Source organism: Chionomys nivalis, chromosome 12 (assembly GCF_950005125.1).
Source record: "Chionomys nivalis chromosome 12, mChiNiv1.1, whole genome shotgun sequence".
Taxonomy (NCBI): domain Eukaryota; kingdom Metazoa; phylum Chordata; class Mammalia; order Rodentia; family Cricetidae; genus Chionomys; species Chionomys nivalis.
In genome coordinates this window covers 34942073-34968294 of record NC_080097.1, presented here as the reverse complement: position 1 = coordinate 34968294, position 26222 = coordinate 34942073, and the positions used below count along the sequence as shown (strand labels likewise).

Here is a 26222-nt window from a genome sequence, read left to right as displayed (position 1 = left end):
GAACTGGCTTTTTGGAGTCCCCTCTCTTTGGAGGGGTACCACACTCAGCCCAGATATGGGGGGAGGGTCTTTGTCCTGCCTCAAAGAGATGTGACAGACTTGTTGACTCCCCATGGGAAGCCTCACTTTCTCTGAGGGGTGGATGTGGGGAGTGGAAGGTGAGGGGAGAGGGAGGAGTGGAGGGAGAAGGAACTGGGATTGGCATGTAAAATGAGAAAAGGTTGTCTAAATAAATAATGTGTGTCATCCTAAGGAATCTGCCAAAAAAAAAAAAAAAAAAAGGAAAAACAGAACCAATAAAGGAGTTTAACCAAATTTTATACAAAGTTTCTTCAAGAAAATACTGTGAAGCAGGGCATACTGGAGTACACCTGCAAGGCCAGCACTTGGGAACTGAAAGCAGGAAGAGTGGCTTCAGCTACAAAGCTTTCCCCTTGTACTCAAGGGAAAAGCTCTCTTGGACAGTTATTCCTAAATTACATGGCAAGCTCTAAGGAGAACCAAAGTGGCCACCCTCTTCCTCGCCTTTAAACTGTTCAAGAGGACAGGAAGACCTAAGGTAGTGTTTGTAAGACCTCTTGTGGAATGTTGCAGGCATGGCACGACACATCCATAGAGAAAAAACACAACAAACTACAAGCTGATTTTTGACCAGATCAACAAAATCACTAACTTAACCTAAAAATCACCAAGGTGAAAAACAAACAGACCAGTTATTAAAATCAGAAATTAAAGGAACATTACCACAGTCCTGAGATTAGAAAAAATTAAAATACTATAAAAACTAAATGGAAAAAAATAAGATAAAATGAACTAATTCCTGTAAAAATAAAAGCTTTTTATAAAAACTGACTAAAGATATAAAAAAAATCTGGATAGCAATAGAGAATAAATTGACAATAAACTTCCCACAAAGACCAGGACTAGATGGCAGCACAGAGCATTCTAAGAAATATTTACAGAAGTAATTCCAATTCTTCATGGAGTCTTTCAAAACAGAACAAGAGCAAATCCCTTGAGACTTATGCCATGAGGTCAATATTACCTAGATACCAAAAGTAGGCATAGGCATCAAAAGATAACTACAGACTAATATCATTTTGCACAGGGTTGATGCTCTTGTGGGGAGGGGGTGTCTTTTGGTGGTGGTGGTTTGGTTTGGTAGTGAGACAAGGTCTTACTATGTAGACCAAGTTAGTCTGAAACTCAGAGATATGCCTGCCACTGCCTTGCTGGAATTAAAGACATATGTCATCATACCCTGAAAAGTTTCTTTGTTAGCTTGACACAATCTAGAGCCACCTGGAAAGCAAGTCACACTGAAGACTATTTAGCAGAATAGCCTGTGGATGTGCCTATGGGAGATTATCTCAATTGACCTGAGAGGATACCCTTCCCTGGCTTGGAGTCCTAGCTACACAGAGTGAAAACACAGGCTAAAGACATACTTGCATGCAGGTACTATCTGCTCTTGACTGCTGATGTGACTAGCTGCTCAAATTCTTGCTGCCTTGACTTGCCTAGAAGACTATAATCTGGGATTGTGAGCTAAAATTAACCCCTTCCTCCCCTAATTTTCGTTTTTGTTTCTGAAAACAGGGTTTCTCTGTGTAACATCCCTGGCTATACTAGAATTTAATTTGTAGACTAGTCTGGCCTTGAACTCACAGAGATTTGCTTGCCTCTGCCTCCCAAGTGCTGGAAATAAAGGTGTGCACCGCCATGCCCAGCTCCCCTAAATCACTTTTGTCAGGGTGCCTCATCACAGCAATAGGAAAGAAAAAGAAGACATCTAATATCCCCTAGCCTCATTAATAATCAGGAAGACACAATTGAGCCAGGAAGATAGGTAAGTGGGCAGGGAGTGCTTTAACAACCTGAGCTTAACTCCAAGAACCACATGGTATAAGAGAACCAACTCCTCCAACTTGTCCTCTACCCTCCACAAGTGCACAGACACAAAGAAATAAATGTGTCATTATTTAAAAAAAAAAAAGAAGAAGAAGAAAAAGAAAAATTACAAGAGAGGTTAGCAAAACCTTTCACTCCCAGATGGAAATTCCAATGTCAGCAAAGATACAAAAAAACAAAATTCAGGTAACATTGCCAGTGGACGCTTAAATTAGTAAAGTACTTCACAAAGGGATAGTACCAGATCTAGCGATACTTAAAATCCCAGAGCTGCTGCACTTCCGTAATTCTATTCTTAGATTTATACTGAAGACAAACACAAATGAAACAGCAAATGAGGCTGTTTATAGTAAGTACTATTTGTAATAGCAACAAAGTAGAGTACAGAAACTGGGGCTTATTCATACAACAGAACAAGAGACAGTAATTAAAATGGACAAATTAGCCCTAAAGAATTAACATGGATAAGTCTCCAAAACTGCTGAAGAAAAACTAATGGGCTGTGGAAACAGCTTAGTGAGAAAAGCACTTGCTATATAAACTGACAAGCAGTTCGGATCACTGGAACCCACATGAAAAGCCTGAAGTGATAGAACTGCAGGCAGCTGCAATTATAAGGAGCAGCGTGGTGCAGATGGAACCACCTAGTGGGAAACACAGCACAGCAGTAACAGAAAAGACCTTGCCTCACAGCAAGGCGGAGGGCAAACACTCAAGCTGAGCTGCACCACTAGTCATCATACACTCCTTCTTTATCCGTGTGAATATTGTTGAAATTATTATCCAGAAGATTTAAATATTTGTTTATTTACATTAAGAATTCCACACTTTAACTTTTTCTAATTATTAAAATATTTTTCACTTTTTTTTGTAGTTTATGAAATTCAAAGCTAAAAGTCAACTATGTTAGTCTGCAACAGGAAAAGAAAACATTAATGTGCAGCTCTTACTTGCTGGGTTTGTCTAAATTCTTCTAGTAGCTTCAGTGCCATATCGTAATCTTTCAGCAAATGGTATGCAATGGCATATCCAATCCAGGAAGCACGCTGTGTGGGGCGCAACTGAAGAAGCTGGTATCTTGTCTCCTTTGGGGGAAAAATGTTTTTCTCTTTTAAAATTCTTTATCTAAAGTGTTTATGTTTCATCTGAATTTTAAGACTCTTTAATAACACTGCAATTAATTCAATCAACGAGTTCCAAAATAAAGATAAGATAAAATAAGATAAAATGTGTTTTACATTTCTCATCTAAATTAAGTCTCTGTATTGGTAACATTAATGCCTTGTAAAGCTCACTGTGAAGCTCCTGTCTTTAGTACCTTGTAAAAGCTACCTACATATAATAAAAATGTCTTCTGATAAAATACCTTACAGAATTAAGACAGTTTTTTATTACAGTAGATTTTTAAAAATATATGAAATTAGCTCATTTACAATGTTTTACATGTTTTCAGCAAGTGCCACCGCTTGCAGACAGAGTCTCACGGAGAATGTGAACCATAAAGAAGTCTAGAAAACGTCTATTTAGCTTTGTTGAGTCTGTCCCATGGCTGCAGAGGTGCTAAGAGAGGCCATCCTTTCAGGTCCTCTCAGCTGTGGCCCCTTCTTATAGACCACCAAGTTTATTCTACTTTTCACTCGTTCTCTGTCACTCACTCCATTAACATATGAATCAGATTTTTTCTCTGGCACATTCAATACTGAGATGGGCAAGTTACAAAGAGTTACTAATCTAACTGCCTATCTTCTTAGCTGCAGAATCTCCTATCCTCAATGATCTCCACCCATTCCAGGAACCCACCTGCCCGCCCACACCCTCTAAACCTTTACCAACCCGGGAATCAAATCGGGGTGCCTCATCCTCTAGCCACTGCTCCCCCTCCGCCAAACACTTCACCTCTACTTTTGTTCTCTGACTTCTAGAGTGAGCTCAACAGTGTTATGTCATCCTACACAAGCTAAAGTCATCTGAGAGGAGGGAACCACAATTAAGAAAATGCTTCCACAAGATTAGGCTGTAGGCAAGCCTGTAGGCCAGCCTCAAACTCACAGATATCCACCTTTCCCTCTTCCCAAGTGCCACCACATTTCTGGACATTTTCTTAATTAGTAATCAATGGAGGAGGGACCAGCCCATTGTGGGTGGTGCCATTCCTCGGCTGGTGGTCTTGGGTTCTATAAGAAAGCAGGCTGAGCAAGTCAGGAGAAGCAAGCCAGTACGCAGTACCCCTTCAATGGCCTCTGTATCAGCTCCTGGCTCCAGGTTCCTGCCCTGACTTTCTTCAATGATGAACAGTGCTGTGGAATTGTAACCAAACAAAACCTTTCCTCTCCAAGTTGCTTTGGTCGTGTGTTTGACTACAGCCACAGTCACCTAACAAGACACCCAGTATCTCTAGCTCCACAGTTGCTTTGCTTTCAGGGCCTGCTCTCTTAACTTGCTCTATTTCATAATCCAGTTCAACAGCCAATCTTCTTCATTTCTATTCCTCACTCCTAAAGATAACTAATTTTTTCAGTTTTCTTTTATTTTTATGTTATATGTATTGCCTGTACGTGTATATACATACTACATGTATGCCATCTGAGATCAGAAAGGGGCACAAGATGCCCTAGATCTGCAGTTTCAGTCAGTTGTGAACCACCATGTGTGTGCTGGGAACCAAACCCAAGGGTCCTGTGCAAAAACAACAGATGCTCCTAACCAGGAGCCATCTCTCCAGTCCCATCTTCCCATCATACCCAAGCACTGCTGAAGACAACACACACACACACTTTGAAAAGTGATGTCATGAAGCCCAGCAAAGCCCTTGAATCTTGCAAAACATGGGCTTAAGAAGAAGCAAATGATTTATTTAAAGAGAACTAATCACAGTTCATAGTTCCTTCATGTAAGAAACCGAGGGAGCCAAACATGGTACACCCTTGAACATTTTAGTTCCAATACTCAGAAGACAGAAGTGGGCAGTTACCTGTGAGTTTGAGGCTAGCCTGGTCTTCTTAAGTTCCAGGACAGCCAGGGTGTCACAGTGAGACAAAACAAGAAAGACGCCAAGGGAATTCTCTTCCAGACAGACTGACTAAGACACTGAAGAGAAGAGGCATGTGGGACAGATGCCCAGCAGAGAACTGCAGGTGAAGCATGAGGAATCTGAACTGTGTAAGATTTCTTTATGGGGCTGGAGCAACAGCTCCATGGCTAAGGGCACCCACTGCTTTTGCAGAAGACCTGAGTTCAGTTCCCAGTACCCACATTGGGCAACTCAAAACTGCCTGTAACACTAGCTCCAGGAAATCCAATGCCCTCTTCTAGCCTCCATAGATGCCTCAACACACATACACTCAAACACGCACAGACAAAATACCAAACACATAACTTTGAAAAATGCATCTTAAAACACCACAAAACTCTTTATGGCAATCCTTTCCACATTATTTTATATTTGCTAACCTATAAAAAAGCTAACCAACGTTCAGATTTCAATAAAGATGAACATCAAATCTACATTTAGTTTAGCAACAATGTTCCAACCAAACGTATCCAATCAAAAAGATAATAATATAATACTTGCATACCAAGATAATCAATTCTTTTAAAATTGCAAGTGTGTATGAGCAAGTGTGCATGTGCAACAGCACACATGTGGAAGTCAGAAGACAACTTTTAGAAGGCTGTTCTCTCCCTCCACACTGTAGGTCCCAGGGACAGAGCTCAGGTCATCAGGCTTGATGGCAAGTGTCTTTATCCGCTGGGTCACCCCGAGGTGGCCTTATTTAATGCTCAAACATGAAATTCTGTAATGTCTATCACAGGAAGGTCCAAACGGCTGTTCTTCTACTACGGATTCTGATGAATCACATGCACACCATCTTGCTTTAGGCTTACTTCATTCCGAATTCACATGCTTTTAAAAATTTATTCTTTATGCCAAGTGTGGTGGCACACACCTTTAATCCCATCACTTAAAAAAAAAAAAAATTAACCAGCACACGCCTTTAATCCTAGCACTCGGGAGGCAGAGGCAGACGGATCTCTGTGAGTTTGAGGCCAGCCTGGTCTACAAGAGCTAGTTCCAGGACAGGAACCAAAAAGCTACGGAGAAACCCTGTCTCGAAAATCAAAAAAAAAAAAAAAAAAAAAAAAAAAAAATTAACCTTTGTATTAAAAAAAAGTACATTTAAGACTACTTACTCGATAGCCTTCAAGGTCTCTCATCTGAATCTGTAAGAGAGAAAGATCCCTCAAGATTTGCAAATTATCTTTATCTAATTTGAGGGCATTTCGGTAACACTTAATAGCTTCATCATACTTCTTATCCGAACGCTGTAGGAGGCCGTAAACATGCCAGCCTATTAAGTTAAGGAAATACACACATTCACAGACACAATATACTATGCAACAACATCAACAGTATTTTATCTGTAATTTGCTTCAGGATGATCTGGAGACAGAGGGAAAAGTCAGTGAGAAACAGGCAAATATGAAACCAGCTGAGCCTTGACTGTTCAAGCTGAATGATGGGGACACAGTGGTTCAATGTTCAATTTCTTCCATTTTGTAGATGCTTGAAATCTTTCCATATTTTTAGTTAACTTTAAGAAAATTCCCAAAGCTTACAATATTTTTCTACGCTCTATCTCCTTGCTTTTTAAACCAAACATCTCAAAATTTGCTTATATAAAAACTGTGATTTTCTTCTAAAATTAACTTTATATTTATCCAATTCTAAGTAATATACCTACTAATTAATTCGCTGATAATATTAAAATACACAAAATGGTTTTATTATCTTAGTGTATCTTAGGGAAATAAACACCCAAAGCTAAAAACTATCATACTTAAACAGCCTCTCTCTTCACTTTGGGGTAAACACTGGGGTAAGAAAATAAGCATTTAGTATTTTGAGAGATCCCTAAGTTAAATATGTGCAAACAGGGAGACTATGCATGTTGAATACTAGCTAAATGAACTAAATGTCAGATACACAATGGCACTATATGTAAAAGATAAACATGGGAAAAGAAATGAAAAATTTCAACAATCTTCTAAGTTTTTTATATTTTTTTACATATTGAAACACTAGTCAATGTCCATCTGTCTGCTTTCCTGTACCAGGGGCCACACCCAAGGTGTCTGCACACACTGGGCAGGGGCAGGCACTCTGCTACCAAGCTACAGAGCCAGCTAAACTTCTTTTGTTGTTGTTGTTGTTTTGTAGCTTTGGAGCCTGTCCAAACTAGCTCTTTTTTTTTAAATATATATATATATATATTTTTTTTTTTTTTTTGGTTTTTTCAAGACAGGGTTTCTCTGTGGTTTTTGGAGCCTGTCCTGGAACTAGCTCTTATAGATCAGGCTGGTCTCGTGGAACTAGCTCTTGTAGATCAGGCTGGTCTCGTGGAACTAGCTCTTGTAAATCAGGCTGGCCTTGAACTCACAGCCTGCCTCTGCCTCCCAAGTGCTGGGATTAAAGGTGTGCGCCACCACTGCCTGGCAAAATAGGTTTCTTTTCAATTTAAAATTTCCTCTAATACTTCTAAAAGGAAACTAAAGAAATGTAAATATTTATACAGATTAAATAATGAAAAAACATTATTTGAAAAGGAGATGTATCTAATCCCAGCACTTGGGAGGCAGAGGCAGGCGGATCTCTGTGAGTTCGAGACCAGCCTGGTCTACAAGAGCTAGTTCCAGGACAGGCTCCAAAACCACAGAGAAACCCTGTCTTGAAAAACCAAAAAAAAAAAAAAAAAAAAAAAAAAAAAAAAAAAAAAAAAAAAAAAAAAAAGAACAGGAGACGTATCAATAAGTTCATGGATGTTTAAGGAAAGAACTGCTCTCTGCCTCTGTCTCTCTTTCCATGAAGATTTTCCTTAAAATTCTCAAAAAAGGATTAGGGAACAAAATATTGTTAATCACAGATGATGAGTAATGGGCAGATACAGACCTATTTAAAATTCCTAAGATATGAAGGTTTCACAGAGAAGTTGTAAAATTTGAATTAGAAAAGACAAGTAATTGAAAACACAAATGATAACGCACAACTACGGCAAAAGGATACAGACGTGACTTCTGACGTCACTGCGAAGTCCTTTACGGACAAATTCATACGCTTCTTCTCTTTTTCCTAAACAGTTCAACGTTAATCCTTTCATAGCCAAAGTCTCTGAAAAACAATTTTAGCCTGTGTTCACAAATGAGACTCCAGTTACTCTCCAGCACCGCGTCAGGACTTGAGATCTGACACTCTACTACTGCCGTGGTGGCACGAGCCTCTCCTCCCAGCCCCAGGAAGCAAAGGCAGGCCAGTGCTCTGAGGCAGAGGCCAGTCTGATCTACAGGGCAAGTTCCAGGAAGCTACACAGAGAGACCCTGGTTTGGAAAGAAAACAAAACTGAAAACCAACCAAACAACAAAGATAAAGTAGTACTAATGCCCCAGCAGTTTTATCTTCCTCACAAAGGTACAAAAAGTAAAATCATTCTTATATATTTGCATCTCTCCACCCCACTGAAACCAACTTTTTTAACCTACCGTAATCTAATTTATACCTCACAAAAAGAGTGACTACCTATATAAAGATATATGTTGTAATCATAATCACCACATTCAATAATCCAAGTCCCATTCTAAAATGCCATAGATGGGAATGGAGTTGCTACAATGTCTTCTACTTTTAGAAGACTCTATATAGAGGAATTTATACTACCCTCCTGAAAACATTAACAAAGCAGACATCTTAGTCCTGAATTAAACTACAGTAGTTCCACACTTTGGCAAGGTCAATTCATTTTTGTGTGTGTCTATATGTGTTTATGTGTGTGAGTGCAGGATTAGCACGTCAGTTGTGTGGAAGCCAGGGAACAACTTGAGAAGTCATTCCTCAGTGTTCACCTTAAGGCAGGTCCCTTTAGCTGGGCGGTGGTGGCGCACGCCTTTAATCCCAGCACTCGGGAGGCAGAGGCAGGCGGATCTCTGTGAGTTCGAGGCCAGCCTGGTCTACAAGAGCTAGTTCCAGGACAGGAACCAAAAAGCTACGGAGAAACCCTGTCTCGAAAATAAAAAAAAAAAAAAAGGCAGGTCCCTTTGCTTTTTTTACCAGACTAGCTCACAGACCACTCTATCTCCACGTCCCATCTCACTATAGAGGCAATGGGATTATAGACTTTTACAGGCTTTTACAAAGGCTCTGGATATGCTGATCCCAACTGCTCAGCAAGCACAAGGCCCACTAAGCACTGCTCCATCCCACTGAGACCAATTCTAACCCATCATAATCTAGTTCATAACCTACAAAAAGCATGACTCTACTTAATTAAAGATATATGACATAGCCGGGCGGTGGTGGCGCACGCCTTTAATCCCAGCACTTGGGAGGCAGAGGCAGGCGGATCTCTGTGAGTTCGAGACCAGCCTGGTCTACAGAGCTAGTTCCAGGACAGGCTCCAAAACCACAGAGAAACCCTGTCTCGAAAAAACCAAAAAAAAAAAAAAAAAAAAAAAGATATATGACATAATCATTACAACCATATTCAATACTGAACAAATTCTCTTTTTGTCTTTTTTTTAACAATTCTACTTAGGCTAATTAACGTCAGTTTGTATTTGGAAAGTGTAACATTGGACTACAGATGAGCAACCCAAGAAAATGTTAGGAAGTAGATGAAAGATGATTTACAAAAAAACACTTCTCTGAAAACTCCACAAAGGAACTAAAGAACAGTGATTTTCAAAATGATCTCTGTAGATTCTGTATTTTCAGAACAGTGGTCCAACTGCTCACTCCCAAAGCCAAACAGCTTTCCTCTTCTAAAACTTCACAAAATGAAAACTTACTTATTTTTCTTTCAAGTGATTTTCTAACATTTTAAGAAAACTGACACCAGGCGGTGGTGGTCCACGCCTTTAATCCCAGCACTCAGGAGGCAGAGGCAGGCGGATCTCTGGGAGTTCGAGACCAGCCTGGCCTACAAGAGCTAGTTCCAGGACAGGATCCAAAACCAGAGAAACCCTGTCTCGAGAAAACCAAAAAAAAAAAAAAGAAAAGTGACTATTATCAGCCCATTTTCCTAATTAAACGGTTTTAAAAGTTGCCCAAGTCTAGTGTTCTGAAAGACCTAAATTAGCTATGCTATAATAGGGATCATATTCTGCAAGTCTAACCTGATCCTTTCAACAAATAATGCTTACCAGTAAAAACGGATAAAGAAATAGAGACTTTATTAGGAACAATGACAAAACTGAAAACAAACAAAAAACATATCAACAACATAATGATGGATCAATGGTAACTTTTTTTTTTTTTGGTTTTTCGAGACAGGGTTTCTCTGTGGTTTTGGAGCCTGTCCTGGAACTAGCTCTCGTAGACCAGGCTGGTCTTGAACTCACAGAGATCCGCCTGCCTCTGCCTCCCGAGTGCTGGGATTAAAGGCGTGCACCACCACCGCCCAGTCCAATGGTAACACATTAATATAAAGATGAAACAAAGCCAGGCTGTGGTGGTGCACGCCTTTAATCCCAGCACTCAGGAGGCAGAGGGAGGTGGATGTCTGTGTGTTCAAGGCCAGCCTGGTCTACAGAGTAAGTTGTAGGACAGGCTCCAAAGCTACAGAGAAACCCTGCCTCAAAAAACAAACAAAAAAGGATGAGACAAGGGCCAGCTAGATGACTCAGTGGGTAAAAACTTGCCACCAAGCCTGACAACCTCAGTTCAATCCATGAGACCCACATGGTAAAAAATAACCAATTCTTAGACGTTGTCCTTTGATCTCCACATATGCCCTGCGGAACGCATACAGCCAGCAGGCATATTCCCACATGATAAACAAACATTAAAAAGTAATACATAAAAAATGGCATCAAAGAATAAAATGCATGACTTTATCGTCACACAATTCTATGCTGCAAATGACAGCTTAATTTTATATACAGGTAACTAAAGTAAGAAACTGTAGTCTAGTCAAAGTGACAGACAAATCTAATCTGTAAAACTGAGCATCCCTAATCCAAAAGTCCCCAAATTTAAAGCTCCAAGATCTGAAACTAAGATTTCAGGTTTTTTTTTTTAAATTGGAGTGTTCAATGGATAATATAAGCAATTACACCAAATTCTGAAAACCTCTATCTGAAGCACTTCAGAAAAGGATACTAATGCCTTTAATCCCAGCACTCGGGAGGCAGAGGCAGGCGGATCTCTGGGAGTTCGAGACCAGCCTGGTCTACAAGAGCTAGTTCCAGGACAGGAACCAAAGCTACAGAGAAACCCTGTCTTGAAAAACCAAAAAAAAAAAAGAGAAAAGGATACTAATTACCTCATCAGTTGTCCCTCAGCCTTTCCCATCTACAAGACACTGCATACACTAAAGCATAAAACTAGCTCAACTTAAGATTCACTTGAAAACAAAAAATGCTAAACATTTATGCTTCCAGGAGTCACAGCCTTGGAATCTAAGAAGTATTCCTTCACTGCCAAGTCCTGCCTGATTTTAGAATTATAATCCCCCAAAGCAACATTGCAACAGATGAGACAGTACCTCCATGTTCAGCAAATTTCGGGTTTGAAAGAATCATCTTGCAAAACTTGAGGCCATTTTTATACTGCTTCTGCTCATAACATTTCTAAAAAGAAACAGGAGCAAAAGTTATTTTATAAAATGGATAATGAAGCAATTTTCATTGTATCATATAAATTCTAAATTCATGTTCTGTTTACATTAATTACAGCATTAAGTACAGTTACATATGTCTTGACAAAGAGCATTTCCACTATTATATAATATAAAGACATAAATGCATAAACTCAATAAATGCAGACTCATCAACCAACACTGACACAGAATTTAAGAACTTGGAAGCCATCAAACTGTGACTAAGTACCCTTTGATTAACGTTTCCCGACCCCTTCCTCCAATCCTTCTCACCCACCTCTAGTAACCTCTGTTCAACTCTGCCAGCATCGGCTCTTTTTTGTTGTTATACATGAGCCTCAAGTCCTTGAAGTATTTATCTTTCTATGTCCGGCTCATTTCACTTCATGTGATGTCTAACTTCATCCATGTTGCTGAAAATACTTATTTTCATTCTTTTTATGGCTGACTACTATTCCACTGAATGTGCCACATTGTTTTACCCATGTATCAGTTGAAGGACACTTAGACTGTTTCCATTTATTGGCTATCACGAATGGCACTGAACAGTGCTACATAAACAACCTACAGATGTCTCTTCAACATACTGACTTCAATTCCTTGCCTCTATACCAAGCAGCGGTACAGCAGGATCATATGGAAGTTCTATGAGTCTTTTGGTTTTGATTTTTTGGTTTTAAAAAAATATATACTGTTTTGTGTGTGTGTGCGTGCGCGCGCGCTCGCGTGCACTGATCTGAAGACAACTTACGGAGCTGGTCCTCTCCTACCTTTCCATAGGTTCCAGGGATTAAACTCTGGTCCTTAGGCTTGCATGGCAATTGCTTTATCTGCTGAGCCATCTCACTGCTCCTCCATACTGTTTTCTGTACTAGCGGTACTACCATTACCAAAAACAATGAGCAAGAATTTTCTACATTTTCTCTACATCCTTGCCAACACTTCTTTTGTCTTTCTAATCGTATTTGGTTTTGTAAGAATTCCTTTAAAATAGTGTTATTATCTCACTTTGCCAATGTGAAAAAGTAAATCTCTAAACACGCGTACAAACTTACCTTTGCTGCAAAGTGTGGTCCAGCTACAAAGACTATCACTCATCTGACACTAACACAAAAATGATCTATATTCCCAATCACACTGGCCAGGCTAAGTGATCAAAGTCTCCCCTCAGCTGTCATTGATCAGAAGCATATTTTATCTTTCTACCTTCCTATCAATTATACTGTTCAGACTAGGTGTCCTATCCCTCAGATTCAAGCTTTCCCACACCTTAGGACCACTGTACTGTGTTCCTTTCAACGTTCTTCCTCCCATCTTCCCTTGGCTGTCTCTTGTGATCTAAGTCACACATCACCTACCTGACCATGCTACTTTGCCTGTCTCCCACCCTCTGCCTACCCACACTAATACTGTTCCATCTGCTACCCAGTGCCATCATTCTGTCTCTGACAATCTTATTTATTCACTTATTTACTATTTGTCTTGGTCACCATCTTGTGAGCTCTAGGAGAATGAAAATCTTGTCTCGGTTTCCTTATGCAAGACAACTAAGAGCTGCTCAGTAAGACCATCCTCCTAAACTCAAAGCAAAATGGCACCAAAGGCCTGGCTAATGCTTGCAGCAGAGATTGGATGTAGAGGTGGTAATTTAAAGACTTCATTGAAATAGATTTAAACTGAGTTTTCCTGTTTGGCTCTGGGATGAAAACTGAGTGGTTGGAAGACAAAAGTAAAAGAGAAAAAAAAAAAAAAAAAAAGACTGAGCCACATGAATATATTACCTATCCTGAAAGTAAGAGTGTGTGTGCCCGTGTGCACGTGTGCGTGTGTGTGTGTGTGTGTGTGTGTATCAATAAACATGTGACCGGGCCTGGTGGCTCATGCTCACTCCCTACAATCAATCAAACCCATCCCTTAGGAAGTCGAGACAAATGGATTGCCATGAGTTCATGGTGAACACCACCATGGACTAGAGTGAAACTCTGAAACCTATTCTCAAAGTAAATAAAATAAACAGGACCAATGAATGGCTTAGCAAAGATGCTTGGCACCGAGGCTGACAAGTCCTGGAAACCCACAGGAAAGAAGCAACCGACTCCTGCATGTTGTCCTCGTGACCTCTGCACACACCGTGGCATCGCACAAACAAATGAACTCAAAGCTTTTTAAGGTCCAGCGTTGACTACAGAGGTGCAGCTGACAAATGACAAAGACAAATAGTGGGGATATACAGAAGCGGAAGGAACCTCTGAGGAAGAGTGTTCTTTAACTAATGCTTCAGCTTCAGCAACAAAAGGAGTCAACATTTTGTTACTTCCCCAGCATGCTTCACTATTAACCTGAAAAGCTCCCTAACAAACTGAGATTTGAGATTTTCATCCCAAGGCTAGATGTGGTATCCAAATCTGTAATCCCAGCACTCTCCAGACAAATGCAAAAGATGAGTCCAAGATCATCTCTGGCTGGAGTTCAGGGCCAACCTGAGCTATGTGAGGCCTTGGCTTCCAAACCCTCCCCGCAAGCTCCCCACCGACTATTTTACCATTGTTAAGACTCTCAATACTAAACGAGAAGTTTCTACTGACTTGAATGAGAACTACTTACTACTGTAAATCTTTTTGTCAGGTGATAGCAATACACTTACTACTCTATGATTGGTATTTTACTTAGAGTGAATCTGACCAACAGCTGACTCCTATGCATGTGCTCTCAATATAAATTCACCCTTAAACCTAAAAGCTTGTTCTGGAAGTACCACGTTTTCAAATTTAAAAGGCAGATTACAGCTATTAACTCATATTCGTTTATAAATCTTCGACCCCCAGGGCATACTGGAAAATACAAAGGCATGTCACATCCTGGAAAACAGTGACGGTGCCAAGGTGGCAGATATGCTGGCAAGCATCCCAGAGGAAACTTGTCCTGGCAACCAAATGCCTTTTATTCCAGAACTCGGGAGGCAGAAACAGGCGGATCTCTAAATAATAGGCTAGCTTTGTCGACATAGAGATCCGGGCCTGCCAGGGCTACGTAGTAAGCCTGTCTTAAGAAAAATCTAAAAATAAAAGCGAACCTTTCTTGTTTTGGCATCGGTCTGCCTTGACCAAGGAAGGTTATTATTTGGGCTTGTTTCAAAGCCACGTAAATGGTCTCAAGCGCAAACCGGTCTCTGCAGCTCTAGTCACTCGGGCGAGTTAGAAGCAAGAGTTTCTGGCAAGTCAATTCCCAAACGGGGCACCACACACATGCAAACTCTCCCGCACAGCGGCACGGACTTCCTAGGACCGCGGGCTCAATCCCCGCACCCCCGACAACGGTCACCCGCTCCCGACTAGGTCTGGGGTGCGCCGTGCCCCCGCCTGGCCCCGAAGCAGCCTGGACTCCCCGGAGGGGCGCCTGGAGGGATGCACCGAGGCTAGAGCCGCGGAGGGCAGGCGCCCAGACGCCAGGACCCCAGAGCCTCGGTCAGGAAGTTTCTGGAAAGCGCCCGCCGTGGGGCCGGAGGCTGCGGAGGCGGCGCGTGGGGGCAGGGAGCCGCCGGAGAGCTCGGCTCGGAGGTAAACAAAGCGCGCCGAGGTCGGGTGGGTCGCCGCCCCGCCGCTCACCAGCACGCGCTTGAAAAGGGCGCTCTCCTTGGGCGGCAGCTGCACGCTGGGCATCGCGGCGGTGGGGAGAGGCCTGCCGGCTGGAGCGGCCGCTACCCGGGCCGCGGGTTACCTCAGTGGGACGCCGCGGGGAACGGAACACAGCGCACTCCAGCGGGCGGCCCGGGAGGGAATCCCGCGCGCGCCAAGATGGCAGCCAGAGCCCGCCCCTACCCTGCGCCGCGCGTGCGCAGACTCACGGCCGGGAGGCAGGTGCCTAGTCCCTGGGGTGCGCACCGGGTGGGTGCAAGGCAGTGGCTCCTGCCACCACCTCAAGACCAAACCAGTCACGTACCTTTACTTCTGGACACTGTTCATCGCACACTGGTTGTTAGGTTTCTCTCCTAGTTAATGTACTTTTTTTTCCGAGTTAACTTTTATTCTTTGGTGCAGTTGATACTCTTGATTTAGAATCAATTTTCAATCCTGTTCTTGCCTTATTTAAAATAACTCGGAAAAGAAGTCTTATCTTTACAGTGCATATCAAAGTAGTGACCATGACTTAAGCGGGGACGTGGGCAGACCTTAAATGATGGAGCTGATGTGAAAGTCCCTTTCAAAAGCAAATGTCAATAAAAATTAAACCTATACTCACAGCACTTGGGAGACAAAGGCAGGAGGATGACCTAAATTAAAGACCGAACTTAGTGTACCACCTAGTGAATTCTAGGTAAGGAAAGAGTAGGAAGGAGAAAGAAAATAATTTCACCGTGTAGGGAACCCAACATTTTCAGAATTATTGTTCCACGGATCCATAGTTCCTCCAGTCTGTTGCTTCTTTCTCCAGATAAGCCACCCAATAGTTGGAGAAACAGGACATAACCCTAGAATGTTCCAGGGAGAATTTGTTTTCTTTTCTTTTTCTTTTTTATTTTTTGTTTGTTGTTTGTTTGTTTTTCGAACCTTTGTGTAGCTTTGGAACCTGTCCTGGAACTAGACCAGGCTGGCATGAACACACAGAAATCCGCCTGCCCCTGCCTCCCGAGTGCTCAGATTAAAAGCGTGCACCACCATGATCTGGCGAGATGGCTCAAATGGTAAGACCGGCTGCTCTTCCAAAGGTGTTGAGTTTAATTCCTAGCAACCACTTGGTGGCTCATAACCATCTACGGTGGAAATCTGGCGCCCTCTTCTGGCATTCAAGCAGAACACTATATATAATAAATCTGAAAAAAAAAAAGTTAAAAAAGACATCATGTACCTAGAAAGACATCTGTGATAAGGACCATACAACAAAATGTTGACTTAGTATTAAGATTGCGTAAACATTACGTATACACATTTTTATACATTCTGAATTCTAATATCTTCATATTTGTGAGACTGAGGTACTTCCTAACTTCATTTAACGGACTATAAGAAGAACAGGGATGGTGCTGTTTCCTCTGAGTTTGAGGGAAGAAAATATCATAGAAGACTTAAAAAAATAAGAAGAGACACTATCTGCAATTGACATCTGCTCACAAATGAAAAATTAGTTTTCTCCAAAGCAGTCTCACTGGGTATATTAACCACAATTAGAGCCAGGGCTCCATGCCCATCTATAGATGACCAACACAAAACTAACTCAATGATATATTTTTGTAGACTTTTTATCTCATATTGCTTTGTTTGAACTTTTTTTTTTTTGTCTTACTGTTCTTTTTCTTCTAGACTACGGCTCCTGGTTTGTGTTTTTATGGGTTTTGTTTGTATTTGTATTTTGGGGGTTTTCTTTTGTTTGTTTGTTTGTTTGTCTAATTCTGATTTGTTTTTTGTCTGCCTGTTTTCTTTTTTCTTTTTTCTTTTTTTTTTTTGGTTTTTCGAGACAGGGTTTCTCTAGCTTTGGAGCCTGTCCTAGAACTCCCTTTGTAGCCCAGGCTGGCCTCGAACTCACAGAGATCCGCCTGCCTCTGCCTCTCGAGTGCTGGGATTAAAGGCGTGCGCCACCATCGCCCAGCTGTCTGCCTGTTTTCTAAAGAGAAAAAAAGGGGTGTGGAGTTGGGTGGGTTAGGAGATGTTTGAATCTGGGAGGAGTCGGGAAGGGAAGTGTGATCAGAATATATATTGCATGGAAAATTTTCAATAAAAAAATAAAATGGGAAGAGAGGTATATATAGGCAGCACTAATATACACATATATATGTTAAAGATGAAGACGACATGAAACTACAATGGAAACATGTTAGAGGGGGAAATGACACGTGGGTATGGTCAAAATACATTGTGTACATATATGAAATTCCCAATAAATAAAGATATATTTTGAAAGAAATACAGGGTCAAGAAGATGGCTCAAGGGCTGGAGAGATGGCTCAGAGGTTAGGAGCACTGGCTGCTCTTCCAGAGGTCCTGAGTTCAATTCCCAGCAACCACATGGTGGCTCACAACCATCTGTACTGAGATCTGGCGCCCTCCTCTGGCGTGCGGGCATACATCAAGGCAGAATGTTGTATACATAATAAATAAATAAATAAATAAATAAATAATAAATAAATAAATCTTTTTAAAAAAAAAAGAAGATGGCTCAATAGTTAAGAACATGTACAGCTGTTGCAAAGACCTGAGTTGCATTCCTAAGAGCCATATCTGGCGGTTCACAACCTCCTGTAACTACAGCTGCAGGGAGTCATGGCCTCTTCTGGGCTCCTTGGTCACCTGCATTTCTATGTATACACACACAAAACACACACACAGTATGTATATTTCTTAAAAGCCTCTCTGCCGGCGCAAATAATTCCAATCAGACCAAATTAGAGCCAATAAAAGATGCCCACGTTTAATGCAGTGCTCCTGAGGTAGCACCGGGAAAGCATGGTGAAGGGGAGAGAGCAGGGGAGATGCAAGCAAAACCCGGAGACCATGGGTTCCTTTTCTGGGCGGCAGCCTAACTAGCCTGTGGGAGTGGTCCTGACCCTCCCTGGGGAGGAGTCAGCGCTTGGTGGGTTTTCCCGGAGGTGGAGTCTGGGCCAAGGCAACTCCCAGCGGGTGGGGGCTTGAAATGGAGTTTCTTGCTACATTCCTGCTCCTTTGGCGCTCCAAGGATGGGTACCAGGGTCTGGGATGACGCTTTCATTCAAACAACACTCACAGACTATTCAAAACTAAAGCCCAGGGTGAAAATACACACATTTAATCCCAGCACTTAGCAGACTGATCTGTGAATTTGAAGCCACCTTCCTCTATACAGCTAGTTCCCGGCTAGCCAGGGCTACATAGTAAGACACTCTCTCGAAATAATAATTAATAATAACAGTAAATCTTTAGAAATGTAAATAAACTAGGAAGGCATTGCTATTAAAGATGGAGTCCACTGATAGTTCAGGAAATAACTACAATCATGGCGCTGCATGAAATTAAAAACCTTCATCAGATCGGGAGGCAGAGACAGGCGGATCTCTGTGAGTTCGAGACCAGCCTGGTCTACAAGAGCTAGTTCCAGGACAGGCTCCAAAACCACAGAGAAACCCTGTCTCAAAAAAAACAAAAAAAAAAAAAAAAAAAAAAAAAACCTTCATCAGAGCAAATCAAACAATCAGCAGAGGTGAAAACCTGAAGAATGGAAGAGAGATCTTTGCTAATTATACATAGTTAATAGACAGTTCTCAGAGGAAGAAAATAACCAATAAGTATATGAAAAATATCCACCCCCACAGCTGTCAAGAAAGTATAAATTACAACTGCATTTGAGACACACCAGCATAGGGAAACCTTAACAACCTTGTGACACCCCTTGGCTTGAGTGCCGCATCTGCACCCCCTTCCCAGAAAGGCATTTGGCAACTTCACTGAACTGCAAGTACACCCCACTTCAAACAATGAAGTGAAGTGTTTTCCTCGGCAACTCCATGGCAGTGCCCCATTTTTCAAATATGTCTCAGAACGTATCTGAGAATAGGAGATGGGGGGAGGAGGGCCACGCCAGTTCAGCTGGTTTGGTTTTCATGCATAGTAATGTGTACTCAGGGACACAGGTGGACTCTGAATGGATTGCTGGGGGGAAGCTCTATTAATCATCTTACACCTATGTATAATTGGAAGTACGTCTAAGTAAAATCAGACACAACATGGGAATGGACATGTATAGTACAGAAAACTTATGTAATCCAAGCTTATCAATAAAAAGAGAATGGTTCATACCCAACCCTTAGCAATCATCTCCCCTAGACCCCATCAAGGTAGCCTCAAACAATAACTTATGTGCTTGAGAACTCCAGTCCCACGAACCTGCTCATTTGCAGGGAATCTGATGCGTGCTGTTGCTTTGCTTCTAAATAGAGGTTTTTGCTTCTGCAGGAACCTTGTCAATTCTCTGAGCAAAATGCCAAAATCCTGCAAAGACCCGGTCCAGACACAGACCCTCTCATAACATACTGAGATTCCATTTTGCTGTCACCAAGGAAACAAATGACAACAAATGCTGGCAAGGAACCCTGCTATATTGCTGGTAGGAACTTAGCCTAATCCGGATGATTAGTGTTAACTGTCAAGTGACAGAATCTGGGGTGGAAGATGAGCCCCTGGCTATGGCTGTGGAAGATTATCTAGATGAGGTTAGTGAAGTGGGAAGCTGCAGTCGCTGTGGGTGGCACCATTCCCAGGGCTGTGATCCTGGTTGTATAAAATGAAGAGATCTAGCTGAGCACTAGCAAGCAAGCTTGTACTAACTGTTCTCTGTTGGTTGTCAGCATGATAGAACCAGCCCCCTCAAGCTCCTGAGCAGTGAGTTCCCCAGTATGATGGACTGTGACCTGGAACTGTGAGGCAAAAAACGCCTTTTCTCCCTTAACTTGCCTTTGCCAGAGTATTTTATCACGGTTATGACAAAACAAAAATCAAACAATCAAACAAACCAAAAATACTAGGATGACCACTGTAGAAATCAATATGGAGGAGCCTTGAAAAACAAACAAAAAAACTCTCTCATATAATCTACTTATATAAGTCCTACATAGACACCTGAAGGAGTCCAAGCATATAACTTGAACAGCCATTGTCACACTATTTACAATAGTCAACACATAGAAGCAGCACCAGTCAACAAGTAAACAGGTGAAGAAAATGTAGCATGTATCTGGCAGTGGTGGCACAAGTCCTTTTTTTTTTTTTTTTTTTTTTGGTTTTTCGAGACAAGGTTTCTCTGTGGTTTTGGAGCCTGTCCTGGAACTAGCTCTTGTAGACCAGGCTGGCCTCGAACTCACAGAGATCCGCCTGCTTCTGCCTCCCGAGTGCTGGGATTAAAGGCGTGCGCCACCACCGCCCGCCTGGCACAAGTCTTTAATTCTAGCGCTTGGGAGGCAGAGATAGGTGGATCTCTGTGAGTTCGAGGCCAGCGTGATCTACAAGTGCTAGTTCCAGGACAGGCTCCAAAACTACAGAGAAACCCTGTCTCAAAAAAAAAAAAAAAATAAAGAAAGAAAGAAAAGAAATGTACACATTTATCGAATTTTATTCAGCTGAATAGAAAATGAAATTATACCACTTACAGGAAAAGGATAGAAATGGAGGTCATGTTATATGAATACTAGACTCAAAAAGACAAAAGGTCTGGTGCCTTCTTCTGGCGTGCAGGTGCAGGTGTACATGCAGACAGAACACTACAGTATACATGATAAATAAAGAGAAAGAAGGCAATAAGGGAACAAGAGAGGATAATGGAGAAGGAAAACATGCCATATATATGCTTTCTCATATTCAGAACCTAGGTTTAAAAACAGACATGTGTGTATGTGTGTATACATATATGTGTGTGTACATATGACGTGAAAGTAGAATGGTGACTATTGAGAGGGAAGGTGCCAGTGGGAAGAGGGAGGCAGGCAAAGGAGATAATGAGATTTTAGTATGAGCAAAATACAATAATGTTAATGCACGCAAATACCATAAAAAAAACCTGTTTTTTTAATTCTTACTAGAGAAAGGTAACTACAATAATTTCTAACTGGAAAGAAGGGGGATGGGGCTATAGATGGGCTCCTGTCTCCTCTACAGAAAATAAACATAGCCAGCAATTAGACAGGAAGTAGATAAGAAGGACCACATCGCATGCTTGGCTAAGTTGCACGTAAACTGGTGGAGGCCCTTCCACAGTGCCCTCACGGCCAACATCCTTCCACAGACCCGATGACTCATCGTTCACTAGGGTATTACTAATATCTGAAAATTACTCAGCTCCCAATTTATTTGCATCCTCGAGAGTAAAGGGTTTCTCTTGGGAAGACTGACACTCCGGTGAAAAGGTTGGGCCTTCCTTTGACTCAGAGGATATTCCTCTGGAACGTACCTGAGCCAAGTCAAGACATTTGGCTTCTCTTCAAGGCCTGATTTAAAATGGTCATGACAGTTTAAACTGGGGCCTTGTATGTAATAGGTAAGCAATCTACCACTGAGCTCATGCTGGCTCACCATTTGCATTTGCCACCCACCACTGCTTCCAGCTTCTCCACCTCAGCCTCTCCCAGGTCATCCTACAAAGGAAACCTAGCACCCCAAACACTGGGGAATTACAAATGCTCAAATTTACCAGGCAGTGGTGGCATGCCTTTAATCCCAGCACTTGGGAGGCAGAGATAGGTTGATCTCTATGAGTTCGAGGCCAGCCTGGTCTACAGAGCTAGTTCCAGGACAGGCATCAAAGCTAGAGAAAACTTGTCTCAAAAAAACCAACCAACAAACAAACAAAAAAACAAAACAAAAACATTCCTCAAATTTACCATTGTCTTCAACTCTTTTCCATGCCTACCTTAGTTGTTTAGGCTATGGGGAGGTAGGAAGGTAGAATTAAAAACAGAACAAAACCTCCATTCATTGTGGTGCTGGCCATTCTAAGCCCAAATCTTAGAATATATAAATGATATAACCTCAGCACAACCAGAAAGCCTAAATGAAGCAGTGGCTGTAATTTTATTACTGGCTTCCTGCTTTGTCTGGAACGAATCTTATTTCTAGGAAATGGAGTTACAACATTATTGTAATCTGTTTTACGGGAGGGTTGTATGAATATAACGCTTAGTCATTTCAAAGCCAAAATTAAAAGAAAAATGCTGTGTAAATCAGAATTCAATGTTTCTCAGAAAGAAGGCCCAATCCTGTTTGGGAGCATCTGGGATTTCCAGCTAAGTTTTTTTTTTTTTTTTGGTTTTTCGAGACAGGGTTTCTCTGTGGCTTTAGAGCCTGTCCTGGAACTAGCTCTTGTAGACCAGGCTGGTCTCGAACTCACAGAGATCCTCCTGCCTCTGCCTCCCAAGTGCTGGGATTAAAGGCGTGCGCCACCACCGCCCGGCTCCAGCTAAGCATTCTTTCCTGGAGCTTCCGACAGACTGAACCTCCTTTAGACTCATGCATTAAGTATAATAATGGCAGTAGCAGTGACAAGGGCCTCAAAAGCTCCCGGTTCATTTTTATGTATGTTGTATCGACCATGATATTCTTTGTTATGCCTGGTAGAGCCAAGAAGACAAAGTAATTGAAGACGGATGTTTTTCTCTACACCGTGCACATATTTTCTGTGACAAGCTGGCGTGGTATATACTATTCCCACAGTCAGCTGAACCATGCTATGCAAGGCTTATGGAGAGACAGTAGTGGTGGTTTGAATGAGACTACTCCTGCTCCTACAGGCTCATGTATTTGAATACTTGGTTCCCAGTTGTTGGAACTGGTTGGGAAGATTTGGGAGGTGTTGTCTGGTTGGAGGAGGTGTATTCCTGTCATGGGGGTGGGACTGGAGGTTTCAAAAGCTCACATCAGGTGGCTGGAGAGATGGCTCAGAGAAATAGAGCACTGGCTGCTCTTCCAGAGGTCCTGAGTTCAATTCCCAGCAACCACATGGTGGCTCACAACCATCTGGAATAAGATCTGGTGTCCTCTTCTGTACTGCACGATACATGAAGGAAGAAACCTATATACATAATAAATAAAAATCTTAAAAAAAAAAAACAAAAGCTCACATCATTCCTAGTTAGCGCTCACTCTGCTTCATGGTTGTTGTCTCAACATGTAACCTCTCAGTTACTGCCCCAGTGCCATGCCTGAGTGTCTACCGCCATACTCCCCACCCACCATGATGGTCAGGGAATCGTCCCCTGAAACTATAAGCAAGTCCCCAATTAAATATTTCTTTCAAAGCTTGTCTTGGCCATGGTGTCTCTTCACAGCAATAGAAAAGTAAGTAAAACAACAACCTACTAGGTTGCAGATTGCCTGCTACCTGAGATCCTTGGGAGTAGTGGAAACTTCTGAAGGAAGTTAAATCTAGGGGTATATTCTAGAAGGAAATGCTACAATGCTGGCCCCGCTTCTCCTCCCTTTGCTTCCCAGTTATTATGAAGCAAACAGACTTAACAATATACTCCCTGCTACAATGGTTTGCCTTGCCATATACCCCAAAATAAGGTGGCCACAAACTGAAACTGTGGAAACCACCACCCTCAGCAACATCAAATTCTTAAGTTCTATGTGTGTGTGTGTGTGTGTTTTAAGACAGGGATTCTCTGTTGCCCACGTTGGTTTGACACTATCTAGCCCAGGATAGCCTCTACCTCAGCTTCTGAGTGGTAGAGTTTCAGGTGTGAGCCATCATGCTTGCCTCTTTAAATGCAACATGCTTTACTTTGCTCTTCTGCAAATGGGCAAATTTTTTTTAAGACCGTTGTAGAAATACATGCATTATTTATAAGAGTGACTAATATATAATAGGTAGAAATAACTACCTTGAAGCACATATTAGTAAATGTTAAATATTGTTTTGAGTTTTGTGGCATGTTCATTTTCTACTTTTTCTCCCTTCTTTTCTTTCTTTCTTTCTTTCCTTTTTTTTTTTTTTAAATAAATGTAGACTTTAGCCAGGCAGTGGTGGCACATGCCTTTAATCCCAGCACTGGAGAGGTTGAGGCAGGCGGATATCTGTGAGTTCAATGCCAGCTTGGTCTATAAGAGCTAGTTCCAGAACAGCTGTGGCTGTTACACAGAGAAACTCTTGTCTCAAAAAACAAAACAGAACAAAAATGTGGGCTTTAATAAGCATATAGATCAGCTTGTGAAGAAGCTGACCAAGATGCATAAAGGAGAGATACAAGTGGCCACCCGGAGTTTCTATGTGTAATTCTTTTTGCAGAATATTTATTAAGGTTGTTTGATATACAATTTTTTCATTTGACATTTTAGAAATTCTTTTTTTTTTAAATAAGTTTTTTTTTTAGTATTTATTTATTTATTCTGTCTGTGTGTATGCCTGCATGCCAGGGCACCAGACCTCATTACAGATGGTTGTGAGCCACCATGTGGTTGCTGGGAATTGAACTCAGGACCTTTGGAAGAGCAGGCAGTGCTCTTAACCACTGAGCCATCTCTCCAGCCCCTTTTAGAAATTCTTTATTGTAAAGATTATCCTTTTGGGGTCTGGAGAGCTGGCTCAGAGGTTAAGAGGACTGGCTGCTCTTCCAGAGGACCTAATTCCCAGCAACCACATGGTGACTCACAACCATCTGTAACAAGATCTGGTGCCCTCTTCTGGACTGTAGGCATACATGCAAACAGGACAGTGTATACATAATAAATAAATGTAAAAAAAAGAAGGTATTATGTAGGGCCCGGGTCTACCCTTGTTCTTGGGGTTCATCTTGAGGACAGTTTCTGGTCAGCCAGCTAAAACATTCTGTTTGTCCTGTGCTCCCTCTGCCCCACCTGGTGATTAGCTGTAGGGCATTGTTGACTCCATCTTTGGTGTGGTAATTTCCCACCTGCCTGGGTGGAAATCCTTGAGCTGCAGCGAGGTATATAAGGATTTCCCCAAGGTTGAATAAATGGCATTCGGCTGATCTCCTTTCGAATGACCCAGATCTCTTTGTGTGTTCTTTCAATCTCCAGGCCCTTGGCCGACTTGCGTACGGTACAGTGGCGAGCGAATTGTACTGAGGGGCTAACACTGAATCGGGTGTTACAGTATTATTTTGTCTGATTACAAACAGCAGCCGCAATGATCATTCTGGACCCCCATGCTGAATAAATTCCATTTTTCTCCAGACATATGTTTCTTTCTGTATTTCTGAGGTAATGCGTTTTTGTTTTTATTTTTGTTTTGGTTTTTCAAGACAGGGTTTCTCTGTGTAGCTTTGGAGCCTGTCCTGGAACTTACTCTGTAGACCAGGCTGGCCTTGAACTCACAGAGATGCGCCTGCCTCTGCCTCCTGAGTGCTGGAATTAAAGGCGTGTACCACCACTGCCCGGCTGTGTTTTTTTTATTATGTCTGCATGCCTGATAGCCCCAATGCATCAGCAAATCTGGGAATATACTGTGAGTTCGAGGCCAGCCTGGTCTACAAGAGCTAGTTCCAGGACAGGAACCAAAAAGCTATGGAGAAACCCTGTCTCGAAAATAAAAAAATAAAATAAACGACAACAACAACATGAATTGTCTCTTCTGTCAGGGAACCTTATTAATGGATCACATGGCTTTACCACTTGCAAGACCAGGCTGGCAAAAGCCATCTTGCTGCCCATCATGACCCTGGACCCTGGCTACCTTTGTAACTTACTGTTTTAGCCCAGGCTACCACAAACTAATTAAAGTCTTTCCCCCCTCAGCCTCCCAAGTGCTGGGATTATCAGTGTAATCACACCTACTTCTGATTTCCTTTTGTTGTGTAAGTGTCTACTATGTTGGACGAGGATAGCAAATGCCTTTAGATCCCAGAGTTCGAGGTCAGCCTGGTTTACAGAGTGAATTCCAGGACAGCCAGAGCTACATGAAGAAATTCTATCTTGAACCCCTCCCCGCTCGCAATATACTAAAGCCAGAGATATTGTACATATTTTTGCATTTTTGTGAAGTTGGAATCATAGAGTGATCTTATTACTTAGACAGCGAAGAACTAAATCCTACTGTATTTGCATGTTTGGATTTTACCTGTCTTTCCTACTCTCTCTCTCTCTCCCTCCCTCTCCCTGCCTTTCTTTTTCTTTTTTTCTTTTTTTTGGATTTTCGAGACAGGGTTTCTCTGTAGCTTTTTGGTGCCTGTCCTGGAACTAGCTCTGTAGACCA

The 26222-nt window shown here is 41.9% G+C and overlaps 1 protein-coding gene across 7 annotated transcripts in view; it reads right to left on the bottom strand.

Moving 5' to 3' along the window:
- Nucleotides 1–15303, bottom strand: part of Naa16 (N-alpha-acetyltransferase 16, NatA auxiliary subunit) — an 87924-nt gene extending 72621 nt beyond the window's left edge. For 6 of the 7 annotated variants that reach the window (XR_009058135.1, XM_057786555.1, XM_057786553.1 and 3 more), the window contains exons 1-5: nt 15164–15303; nt 11445–11529; nt 7973–8077; nt 6103–6260; nt 2862–2996 (exon numbers count right to left, since the gene is read on the bottom strand). Coding sequence is in view for 6 of the 7 variants with exons in the window: in XM_057786555.1 (XP_057642538.1) it covers nt 2862–2996; nt 6103–6260; nt 7973–8077; nt 11445–11529; nt 15164–15217 (537 nt within the window). In the remaining variant the exon portion in view is untranslated. Of the gene's footprint in view, nt 1–2861; nt 2997–6102; nt 6261–7972; nt 8078–11444; nt 11530–15163 lie in introns of those variants that run through there. The other variant, XM_057786556.1, reaches the window with a different exon arrangement.
- Between the last annotated feature and the right edge of the window lie 10919 nt (nt 15304–26222).